Source organism: Homarus americanus, unplaced genomic scaffold (assembly GCF_018991925.1).
Source record: "Homarus americanus isolate GMGI-L3 unplaced genomic scaffold, GMGI_Hamer_2.0 scaffold6317, whole genome shotgun sequence".
In the NCBI taxonomy this organism is placed as follows: Eukaryota; Metazoa; Arthropoda; class Malacostraca; order Decapoda; family Nephropidae; genus Homarus; species Homarus americanus.
The window spans coordinates 18,582,758-18,595,897 of NW_024730668.1; the positions used below are offsets into that span (position 1 = coordinate 18,582,758).

Sequence of the window (13,140 nt, forward strand, 5' to 3'; positions counted from 1 at the left end):
ACCTCGCTTGCAACCAGCCTCTGGAACTCCTTTTCAGCCCTTCTACACCCTATCTTTGCTTGGTTTCTCGTTCTTGCACACATCCTCCTGTCTTGCTCATCGTTGGACCCAACCCACGTCTTGAATTTCTGGGTTTTCTTCTTAATTTTGTCGACCGCCGCATGGTTCATGTGTAGGGATCCCCTCGTATTCCTAGAAGCACTGGGTTTGGTCTTGGCATTTGGAGTTTGGGAATGGCAAATTTGAACAGTCAGAAAGTTTTCAGAACAGTTCTGGGGACACAAGTCCTGGATGAATACCGACTGCAGATGCTATTTGTGAAGTGGAAACAATAATAAATAGTCGAACCATCACACCTGCATCGAGCTACATGAGAAACCTGGAAGACACTTTCAGAAGAAAGATATAGAATTGGTATTCAACCCTCTAGCGTCTTTGCACATGGGAGGAGTCTGGGAACGGCAAATCCGAACAGTCAGAAAGGTTTTCAGAGCAATGTGGGGACCCAAGTCCTGGATGGATATCGACTGCAGATGCTATTTTGTGAAGTAGAAGCGATCATAAATAGTCGACCCATAACACCTGCCTCGAGCAGCGTGAGAGACCTGGAAGCGCTTACACCAGCCCACGGTGGCCCACACGCTGATCTGTCACTGGGAGGATGTCTTTTGAAGGACTCATATTAACGACGGTGGCGGCACGTGCAGTTCCTAGCAGACCACTTCTGGAAACGCTGGATGAGGGAGTACCTTCCACTACTCCGCAAAAGACAGAGGTACATAGAACCAACCCGGAATCTCCAGGAAGGCGACCTTGTCCTAGTCACTGGAGACAATCTTTCTCGCAACAAATGGCCATTGGGCAGGGTCACGGCAGTGGTTCCAGGAGCTGACGATCTGGTGCGCCAGGTGCGTGTGCAAACCATATCTGGGGAGTTCCGAAGGCCAGTGACCCATGTATGCCTTCTTGAACACGCCACACCGTAAATCTTGGGCGATTGCCCAACGCCGGGAGTGTTATCGCCGCTGGCTTCAACTACAGTGCTGGCGTTGCCTTACCCGAACAAACATTAAATCTCTAAGCCTGCGACCACGTGCCCCCACGCTACCTGCACAGACAAGAGGCCCTTTTCTGCTGAGTGTATGGTTTAGAATGTGGCTTGGCCGCCTGGCCTCCATGATGCAGATCGCCCTCTCGTGTGATGCTGTGAGGACCAGCCCTCTGCTAGCAGTGGTGAACACCGACTCCCAATCCTGGCCGAGTTTTGTGCTGGAACAATTTACACAGTACTATTGTCCCTTGGAACACCATACCGGTTCGCATTGACCCAAACTTGTAAGTACAGCCAAAGTTATGACATACCCCTCAGTACTGAAATATTGCTGACTATTTATGCCTACTCGTTTCTGCCTTATCTGGAGCAATAAGACAATGCTGAATGAAGTGTAACTAAAATTAATAAAGTTATGAACTTTGTATCATGTCACTATGTTTAATAATCAATTGTAATTAAGATGAAATAGTGTGAGACTAACTAATTATGTATCAGATAGATCACCATGTAATACTAATGAACGCCTTGTTCTCTGTAGGTTTTGACCGCATCAATAAATATTGAATGCGTCAAAAGGCGGGTTTCAATCATTCCCTTCGACTTGCCCGTCACCTGAACGTCCTTAACCAAAGCGTTTACAGTCACTTTTGATTATGTTGATATCCCTGTGGTGAGGATGGGTCGGGGAGAGGGACTTGGGTAATGGGCCGAACATTAGCCAAGGGGGCCGCTGCTCAGCAGGAGCAGCACCTAAATAGGTCTTGACCCTACGGTGGTCAGGGATGTAGTGTGTGTGTGTGTGTGTGTGTGTGTGTAACAATTTGATACCAACGATCCACTAACTATATCACGTGCCAGACATACCATCATTAATAACATACTAACAATCAGTCGTGTAATAATAGTTGTCAAAAGATATTTTCATCCTTCTGGTGCTCCAAGCTGAAGTGGTCGAGTAATATAGGCAACCATCACATGCCTTTGTAACCTAACCTAATCTAACCTAAACTAACACAGCTACTAGACTCCTTTGTAAATTGCATGGATCCACCTGCTGTGAACTCAACCAATCAGTCTTGCAAGGAGAGAGGTGGCCAGGCCTTTGTATAACTTGCTGTATTTCTTTTGTATAGGTTATCATTGTACAACTTCTTTTACTTGAAAAAATTACTTTATTGATACGCCAGATGAAAATTAAATATATATATATATGATATAAATGTATGTATGTATGTATGTATATGACTTTACCTCCACCAGTGACCAGTGTCAGGGTATATTTAATAAAAGTCTCTCCTGTAGTAAAAAAAAAAAAAACACAAAAACTACGTACTTAAACTATTTGACCCGACCGTAATATTTTATGAGTATGTGTGTGTGTGAATCATCTTGAAGCTAAAGATATCGTGCACAGTTCCCGGTTTATGTTCCTGTAGTGTTTAATGTATATTGAATATTTGGTTTTCTCACATTATAGCCAACGAGTGACTAACATAAAAAAAAAGAAAGCGACGTGATTGACGATGCAGTGGTGTCTGGTGAGAGGTGGTGCATGACGTACACACCTGGCTATTGTCTGGTGAGAGGTGGTGCATGACGTACACATCTGGCTATTGTCTGGTGAGAGGTGGTGCATGACGTACACCTCTGGCTATTGTCTGGTGAGAGGTGGTGCATGACGTACACACCTGGCTATTGTCTGGCGAGTGGTGGTGCATGACGTACACACCTGGCTATTGTCTGGTGAGAGGTGGTGCATGACGCACACACCTGGCTATTGTCTGGTGAGAGGTGGTGCATGACGTACACATATGGCTATTGTCTTGGTTCAACTTCTTATAAATCTGTATTTGTTTTCCTTCCTCCTCCTCCTCCTTCTCCGTACCCTCGCTCCCGCGTTCCCCTGTTCCTCCTTCTCCTCTTCCTCCTCCCACTCTCCTCCTCCCACTCCTCCTCCGCTCTCCCTCTCCTCCCTGCTCCTTCTCTTCCTCCGCCCCCTCCCTCCTACTGCTCCTCCTCCTCTCTCTGTCTCTCACCTTCCTGATCCTCCTGCTCCTCCCCCCTTCTCTTCGTCTCCTTCCTGCTCCTCCTCCTACCGCCTACCCTCTTCCCCTTCTCTTCCTCCGTTAGTATCAACATTAGCGAACTGTGATTTATTTCTGTAGATTACTAAAGTTCCACCAGAGATAAAGGGAAACCTCTATTTAACGGACTATATGAAAAGAAAATTCCGTTTCATCGAGGGTCCGTTAGATGAAAGTCCGTTATATGAAGGGCCCATTAGATATGACACCCTCCATCTAAAGCTTTATATGGAGAGAAGAAGCTCCACCTAAATCATCTACAAATGAAATAATCTATTGTACTGTACCAGAAAGGCCTGTATCAATGTTGCTATCTACTTAACGAGTGTATCGATGTCGTATGAATAAATGATACGGAACACCTATTACTGTATAAATCAATGGTGACGATGACTATAGTATAGCGGTGCTGGAGGGTCGCACTATGTACAGAGGGTCGTACCATATACAGAGGGTCGTACCCTTTACAGAGGCTCGTACTATATACAGAGGGTCGTACCCTTTACAGAGGCTCGTACTATATACATTGGGTCGTACTATATATATAAAGTCGTACTATATACAGAGGGTCGTACTATATACATAGGGCCGTACTATATACAGAGGGGCTGTACTATATAAGGAGGGTCGTACTATATACAGAGGGTCGTACTATATACAGAGGGCCGTACTATATACAGAGGGACGTACTATTTACAGAGGCTCGTAATTTATCAGAGGGTCGTACTATATACAGAGGGTCGTACTATATACAGAGGGTGGTACTATAATCAGAGAGTCGTACTATATACAGAGGGACGTACTATTTACAGAGGCTCGTAATTTATCAGAGGGTCGTACTATATACAGAGGGTCGTACTATATACAAAGGGTCGTATTATATACAGAGGGCCGAACTATTTACAGAGGTTCGTAATTTATCAAAGGGTCGTACTATATACAGAGGGCCGGGCTATATACAAAGGGTCGTACTATATAAAGAGAGTCGTACTATATACAGAGGGTCGTACTATATATAGAGGGTCGTAGTATATACAGAGGACCGTTCTATATAGAGAGGGGTCGAACTATATATAGAGGGTCGTACTATATACAGAGGGTCGTACGATATACAGAGGGCCGTACTTTATATAGAGGGCCGTACTACAGCCAACAGATATACTTCCACCAATAGCAACAGATATACTTCCACCAATAGCAACAGATCTACTTCCACCAATAGCAACAGATATACTTCCACCAATACCAACAGATATACTTCCACCAATAGCAACAGATATACTTCCACCAATAGCAACATATATACTGCCACCAATAGCAACAGATCTACTTCCACCAATAGCAACGGATATACTTCTACCAATAGCAATAGATCTACTTCCACCAATAGCAACAGATCTACTTCCACCAATAGCAACATATATACTGCCACCAATAGCAACAGATATACTTCCACCAATAGCAACAGATATACTTCAACCAGTAACAACAGATATACTTCCACCAAAAGCAGCAGATATCTTCTACCAATAGCAACAGATATACTTCCACCAATAGCAACACATATACTTCCACCAATAGCAACAGATATACTTCCACCAATAGCAACAGATATACTTCCACCAATACCAACATATTTACATCCACCAATAGCAACAGATATACTTCCACCAATACCAACATATATACTTCCACCAATAGCAACAGATATACTTCCACCAATAGCAACAGATATAAAAAGCACCACCCAATAGCAAGCAAGATATACTTTCCACCAATAGCAACAGATATACTTCCACCAATAACCCAACAGATCCACTTCCACCAATAGCAACAGATATACTTCCACCAATACCAACAGATATACTTCAACCATTAGCAGATATACTTCCACCAATAGCAACAGATATACTTCACCAATAGCAACAGATCTACTTCCACCAATAGCAGCGGATATACTTCACAATACCAACAGATGTGCTTCCACCAATAGCAACAGATATACTTCCACCAATAGCAACAGATATACTTCCACCAATACCAACATATATACTTCCACCAATAGCAACAGATATACTTCCACCAATAGCAACATATATACTTCCACCAATAGCAACAGATATACTTCCACCAATAGCAACAGATATACTTCCACCAATACCAACATATATACTTCCACCAATAGCAACAGATATACTTCCACCAATAGCAACATATATACTTCCACCAATAGCAACAGATATACTTCCACCAATAGCAACAGATATACTTCCACCAATACCAACATATATACTTCCACCAATAGCAACAGATATACTTCCACCAATAGCAACATATATACTTCCACCAATAGCAACAGATATACTTCCACCAATAGCAACAGATATACTTCCACCAATAGCAACAGATATACTTCCACCAATAGCAACAGATATACTTCCACCAATAGCAACAGATATACTTCCACCAATAGCAACAGATATACTTCCACCAATAGCAACAGATATACTTCCACCAATAGCAACAGATATACTTCCACCAATAGCAACATATATACTTTCACCAATAGCAACAGATCTACTTCCACCAATACCAACAGATATACTTCCACCAATAGCAACAGATATACTTCCACCAATAGCAACAGATATACTTCCACCAATAGCAACAGATATACTTCCACCAATAGCAACAGATATACTTCCACCAATAGCAACAGATATACTTCCACCAATAGCAACAGATATACTTCCACCAATAGCAACAGATATACTTCACCAAAAGCAGCAGATATCTTCTCTCAATAACCCAACAGATCTACTTCCACCAATAGCAACGGATATACTTCCACCAATAGCAACAGATATACTTCCACCAATAGCAACAGATATCCTTCCACCAAAAGTAGCAGATATACTTCCACCAATAGCAACAGATATACTTCCACCAATAACAAGAGAAATGTCTCCAACCAATCAAAACCAACAGGAAGAACTAAGAGAAACGGTGAAGGCGCTGGATGGATGTACAGTGCACTGATGCCAAGTCTATGAAGCGTCTTCATCCAAAACATCGCCAGTGGGATTCCTCTCTCTCTCTCTCTCTCTCTCTCTCTCTCTCTCTCTCTCTCTCTCTCTCTCTCTCTCTCTGTCTCCGTGTGTGGTGTTTATCAATAGAATACCTTACGCTTCTTCAACAAATCTCACTCCAACGACTTGTACCGGTGGCCATCTTGAAATACCGTTGGGTAAGCGCCCATACCATAGGTGATCCCTCAGTGTAAATCTCTCTACCCAGACGTTCATGTATATAAAACCTTCGTGCAAGATTATGGTGAGGTGGATAACATGTGACGGTATTGAAGTACATGTTAGTGTTAGACTATAGTGAGGTGGATAACATGTGACGGTATTGAAGTGCATGTTAGTATTAGACTATAGTGAGGTGGATAACATGTGACGGTATTGAAGTGCATGTTAGTGTTAGACTATAGTGAGGTGGATAACATGTGACGGTATTGAAGTGCATGTTAGTGTTAGACTATAGTGAGGTGGATAACATGTGACGGTATTGAAGTGCATGTTAGTGTTAGACTATAGTGAGGTGGATAACATGTGACGGTATTGAAGTGCATGTTAGTGTTAGACTATAGTGAGGTGGATAACATGTGACGGTATTGAAGTGCATGTTTGTGTTAGACTATAGTGAGGTGGATAACATGTGACGGTATTGAAGTGCATGTTAGTGTTAGACTATAGTGAGGTGAATAACATGTGACGGTATTGAAGTGCATGTTAGTGTTAGACTATCGTGAGGTGGATAACATGTGACGGTATTGAAGTGCATGTTAGTGTTTTAGGTGTGAAGTGTGACTGAATTAATAAACTTTCTGGTTTACACAAACACACACAATAATGGTTGCCCCTCGAGTAACAAGGATGGCCGGCCTTAGGGCCACCTAGGCGTAAATTTGGTTTAAGGTGTAGAAGCTGTCGCCAACACAACAACCACATGAGTTGCATGACCCATTGCCAAGGAATAGTCCGAGAAGACCAGACAACTCCACTGGCTAATCATTACCCCGGAACGCTATCCGCAAATCGATTAACATCCAAATCCCAAATACTGCTGGGTAGACAGATGCAAATGGCGTAAAGAAACTTGCCCATAGTGTCGCCCATGCCAAGGATCGAACCCGGTTCCTCTCGCTTGCGAGGCTAGCATGCTGAACATTACACCACATTACACACGCACAAACACACACCTGAGGTATTTGCAGTATATAAAACACCTGACATGGATGGAAGACTCAATCAATTCTCCTATATGTTTCACCGATTCGAGTGATTAGTTAACATTCTGGTATGAAAGTAAGGCAAGTTCTCACCTGAAATTATGTGTCAGGTTGTTAGTTAAGTATACGGTAACATACCATTTCATCTACTTCCCATTAGTTTATGTTAGGTTTATAGGTAGTAGGTGGTAGGCATCTATCAAACAGGGAGGTACTACTGCCTGGGAAGATATTGGAAGCATAATATGTTTTCTAATGGTAGACCCTGCTGCCGTATGGCATCACAAAAACTGTGACCAGCTCCCAGGTTGCTCATTTGACTTTCTGCCTCATTTACACACAAATGCAGGGTCTCAATTGTTTCTCTTGCAATTGCCAACACATCATACATGTATTGTTTCTCACTTTTGATCTTTTTCATTTTCATTTTTGTATTTCTTTGTTTCTTTATAAAGTACTAATATTATTATAATTATTATTTTATATTTTATTTTCAGTTTTGTAATTTTTATTATAAAATTTATTTACAATGAATTATTATTATTATTATTATTATTATTATTATTATTATTATTATTATTATTATTATTATTATTATTATTATTATTATTATTATTATTATTATTATTATTATTATTATTATTATTATTATTATTATTATTATTATTATTATTATTATTATTATTATTATTATTATTATTATTATTTATTATAATTATTATTATTATTATTATTATTATTATTATTTACTATTATTATTATTACAATTATTATTATTATTATTATTATTATTATTATTACAATTATTATTATTATTATTATTATTATTATTATTAAATACATACAAATTAAGAAAAAAAAATTAATTAAAAAAACACATTGTTAATAAAGACCCAAACATAGTAAGCTCCCTCTTCAGGAGGAAGGGGTGACCCCAAAGCCTGCTTCCCTACCCTGGTTAAGCTTCAGTAGTGGTTGCCATCATACTGGATGCTGCACAGCATTATTTTTACTTTCAATAAATATAATAAAAACTTAAAGCAAGGGAGAAGGAAGAGAGCGATTTCCTCCTGGGCGACCACCTCACACGTTGGAGAGGAGGAAGACAGTGGGTTCTCCCTCCACCCACCTCACCGTCAGGGAAAGGAGAGAGGGGTCTCTCCCGCCACCCTACACACCGGCAGAGAGGAGGAAGACAGTGGCTCTCCTGCCACACTCCTCACTGTCGGGAGGAGGAAGCCGTGGGTCTCCTCCCCGCCACCCACCCCACCGTCGGGGAGGAGGAAGACAGTGGGTCTCCTCCCACCACCCTCCTCACCGTAGGGAAGGAGGAAGACAGTGGGTCTCCTCCCACCACCCACCTCACCGTCGGGTAGGAGGAAGACAGTGGGTCTCCTCCCGCCACCCACCACACCGTCGGGGAGGCGGAAGTCAGTGGGTCTCCTCCCGCCACCCACCTCACCGTCGGGGAGGAGGAAGACAGTGGGTCTCCTACCGCCACCCATCTCAACGTCGGGAAGGAGGAAGACAGTATGTCTCCTCCCGCCACCCTCCTCACCGTCGGGGAGGAGGAAGACCGTGGGTCTCCGCCCGCCACCCACCTCACCGTCGGTGAGGAGAAAGACAGTGGGTCTCCTCCCGCCACCCTCCTCACCAGCGGGAAGGAGGAAGACAGTGGGTCTCCTCCCGCCACCCTCCTCACCGTCGGGGAGGAGGAAGACAGTGGGTCTGCTCCCGCCAACCACCTCACCGTCGGGGAGGAGGAAGACAGTGGGTCTCCTCGCGCGACCCACCTCACCATCGGGGAGGAGGAAGACAGTGGGTCTCCTCCCTCCACCCACCTCACCATCGGGGAGGAGGAAGACAGTGGGTCTCCTCCCGCCACCCTCCTCACCGTCGGGGAGGAGGAAGACAGTGGGTCTCCTCACGCTACCCTCCTCTCCGTCGGGGAGGAGGAAGACAGTGGGTCTCCTCCTGCAGACCACCTCACCGTAGGGGAGGAGAAAGACAGTGGGTCTCCTCCCGCGACCCACCTCACCATCGGGGAGGAGGAAGACAGTGGGTCTCCTCCCTCCACCCACCTCACCATCGGGGAGGAGGAAGACAGTGGGTCTCCTCCCGCCACCCTCCTCACCGTCGGGGAGGAGGAAGACAGTGGGTCTCCTCACGCTACCCTCCTCTCCGTCGGGGAGGAGGAAGACAGTGGGTCTCCTCCTGCAGACCACCTCACCGTAGGGGAGGAGAAAGACAGTGGGTCTCCTCCCGCGACCCACCTCACCATCGGGGAGGAGGAAGACAGTGGGTCTCCTACAGCCACCCTCCTCACTGGCGGAGAGGGAGAGGCAGTCGGACTCCTCCCGCCACCCTCCTCACCGTTGGGGAGGAGGAGGAAGACAGTGGGTCTCTCCGCCCCCACCTCACGGCGGGAAGGAGGAAGACAGTGGGTCCTCCACCACCCACCTCACCTTCAGGGAGGAGGAAGACAGTGGGTCTCCTCCACCCCCTCCCTCACCATCTGGGATAGGGAAGACAGTGGGTCTCCTCCCGCCACCACCTTACCTTCAGGGAGGAGGAAGACAGTGGGTTTCCTCCGCCACACTCCTGCCGGCGGGAGGAGGAAGAAGACAGTGGGTCTCCTCCGCGACCCTCCTCATCGGTGGGGAGAAAGACAGTGGGTCTCCTCCTCCACCACCTCACCATCGGGGAGGAAGAAGACAGTGGGTCTCCTCCGCCACCCTCCACACCGTCGGGGAGGAGGGAAGACAGTGGGTCTCCACCGCCACGCTCACCACCGTCGGGGAGAGGATGACAGTGGTCTCCTCCCGCCACCCACCTCACCTTCAGGGAGGAAGACAGTGGGTCTCCTCCCGCCACCCTCTCCTCACCGGCGGGAGGAAAAAGACAGTGGGTCTCCTCCCGCCACCCACCTCACCGGCGGGAAGGAGGAAGACAGTGGGTCTCCTCCTGCAACCCACCTCACCTTCGGGAGGAGGAAGACAGTGGGTCTCCTCCTCCACCCACCTCACCTTTGGGAGGAGGAAGACGGCAGATTCCCCTCCCGCCCTCCTCACAGTCGGGGAGGAGGAAGACAGTGGTCTCCTCCCGCCACCCACTTCACCGGCGGGAAGGAGAAGACAGTGGATCTCCTGCCACCCTCCTCACCATCTGGGAGGAGGAAGACAGAGGGTCTCCTCCCGCCCCCTCCTTACCGGCAGGGGAGGAGGAAGACAGTGGGTCTCCTCCCGCCCCCTCCTCACCGTCGGGAGGAGGAGCAGTGTCTCCTCCCGCCACCCACCTCACGTTCGGGTAGTAGGAAGACAGTGGGTCTCCTTCCGCGACCCACCTCACCGTTGGGGAGGAGAAAGACAGTGGGTCTCCTCCCTCCACCCACCTCTCCATCGGGGAGGAGGAAGACAGTGGGTCTCCTCCGCCACCCTCCTCACCCTCGGAGGAGGAGGAAGACAGTGGGTCTCCTCTCGCCACCGTCCTCACCGGCAGGAGGGAGGAAGACAGTGGGTCTCCTCCGCCACCCACTTCACCGGCGGGAAGGAGGAAGACACGTGGGTCTCCTCCCGCCCCCTCCTCACCATCTGGGAGGATGAAGAGAGGTCTCCTCCCACCACCCTCCACGGCAGGGAGGAGGAAGCAGTGGTCTCCTCCGCCCCCTCCTCACCATCTGGGAGGAGAGCAGAGGGTCTCCTCCACCACCCTCCTTACTGCAGGGAGGAGGAAGACAGTGGTCTCCTCCCGCCACCCACCTCACCTTCAGGGAGGAGAAGGCAGTGGGTCTCCTCCCTCCCACCCACCTCACGATCGGGAAGGAGGAAGACAGTGGGTCTCCTCCCGTCACCCACCTCACCGTCGGGGAGGAGGAAGACAGTGGGTCTCCTCCCGCCACCCACCTCACCGGCGGGGAGGAGGAAGATAGTCGGTCTCCTTCCGCCACCCACCTCACCGTCGGGGTGGAGGAAGACAGTGGGTCTCCTCCCGCCACCCACCTCACCGTCGGGGAGGAGGAAGACAGTGGGTCCCCTTCCGCCACCCACCTCACCGTCGGGGAGGAGGAAGACAGTGGGTCTCCTACCGCCACCCATCTCAACGTTGGGAAGGAGGAAGACAGTATGTCTCCTCCCGCCACCCTCCTCACCGTCGGGGAGGAGGAAGACCGTGGGTCTCCGCCCGCCACCCACCTCACCGTCGGTGAGGAGAAAGACAGTGGGTCTCCTCCCGCCACCCTCCTCACCAGCGGGAAGGAGGAAGACAGTGGGTCTCCTCCCGCCACCCTCCTCACCGTCGGGGAGGAGGAAGACAGTGGGTCTGCTCCCGCCAACCACCTCACCGTCGGGGAGGAGGAAGACAGTGGGTCTCCTCGCGCGACCCACCTCACCATCGGGGAGGAGGAAGACAGTGGGTCTCCTCCCTCCACCCACCTCACCATCGGGGAGGAGGAAGACAGTGGGTCTCCTCCCGCCACCCTCCTCACCGTCGGGGAGGAGGAAGACAGTGGGTCTCCTCACGCTACCCTCCTCTCCGTCGGGGAGGAGGAAGACAGTGGGTCTCCTCCTGCAGACCACCTCACCGTAGGGGAGGAGAAAGACAGTGGGTCTCCTCCCGCGACCCACCTCACCATCGGGGAGGAGGAAGACAGTGGGTCTCCTCCCTCCACCCACCTCACCATCGGGGAGGAGGAAGACAGTGGGTCTCCTCCCGCCACCCTCCTCACCGTCGGGGAGGAGGAAGACAGTGGGTCTCCTCACGCTACCCTCCTCTCCGTCGGGGAGGAGGAAGACAGTGGGTCTCCTCCTGCAGACCACCTCACCGTAGGGGAGGAGAAAGACAGTGGGTCTCCTCCCGCGACCCACCTCACCATCGGGGAGGAGGAAGACAGTGGGTCTCCTCCCTCCACCCACCTCACCATCGGGGAGGAGGAAGACAGTGGGTCTCCTCCCGCCACCCTCCTCACCGTCGGGGAGGAGGAAGACAGTGGTCTCCTCACGCTACCCTCCTCTCCGTCGGGGAGGAGGAAGACAGTGTGTCTCCTCTCGCCACCCTCCTCACTGTCGGGGAGGAGTAAGACAGTGGGTCTCCTCCCGCCACCCTCCTCACCGGCGGGGAGGAGGAACACAGTGGGTGTCCTCCCGCCACCCACCTCACCTTCGGGGAGGAGGAAGACAGTGGGTCTCCTCCCACGACCCACCTCACCTTTGGGGAGGAGGAAGACAGTGGGTCTCCTCCCACGACCCACCTCACCGTTGGGGAGGAGGAAGACAGTGGGTCTCCTCCCACGACCCACCTCACCGTTGGGGAGGAGGATGACAGTGGGTCTCCTCCCGCGACCCACCTCACCTTCGGGGAGGAGGAAGACAGTGGGTCTCCTTCCGCCACCCTCCTCACTATCGGGGAGGAGGAAAACAGTGAGTCTCCTCCCGCCACCCACCTCACCGGCGGGGAGGAGGAAGACAGTGGGTCTCCTCCCGCGACCCACCTCACCTTCGGGGAGGAGGAAGACAGTGGGTCTCCTCCTGCCACCCACCTCACCGTCGGGGAGGAGGAAGACGGTGGATCTCCTCCCGCCACATTCCTCACCGTCGGGGAGGAGGAAGACAGTGGGTCTCCTCCCGCCACCCACCTCACCGTCGGGGAGGAGGAAGACAGTGGGTCTCCTCCCGCCACCCTCCTCACCGTCTGGGAGGAGGAAGACAGAGGGT

At 49.4% G+C, this 13,140-nt stretch overlaps 1 protein-coding gene across 1 annotated transcript; it reads right to left on the reverse strand.

The window, feature by feature from the left end:
* Nucleotides 1-818: 818 nt before the first annotated feature.
* LOC121867108 (trimeric autotransporter adhesin AtaA-like) lies at nt 819-7,362 on the reverse strand. Its single transcript, XM_042366866.1, has 4 exons — nt 7,304-7,362; nt 5,098-5,886; nt 4,264-4,611; nt 819-927 (listed from the first exon to the last, which is right to left on the reverse strand). The coding sequence occupies exons 1-4, from the start codon at nt 7,360-7,362 to the stop codon at nt 819-821; spliced, it is 1,305 nt and encodes a 434-aa protein (XP_042222800.1).
* Between the last annotated feature and the right edge of the window lie 5,778 nt (nt 7,363-13,140).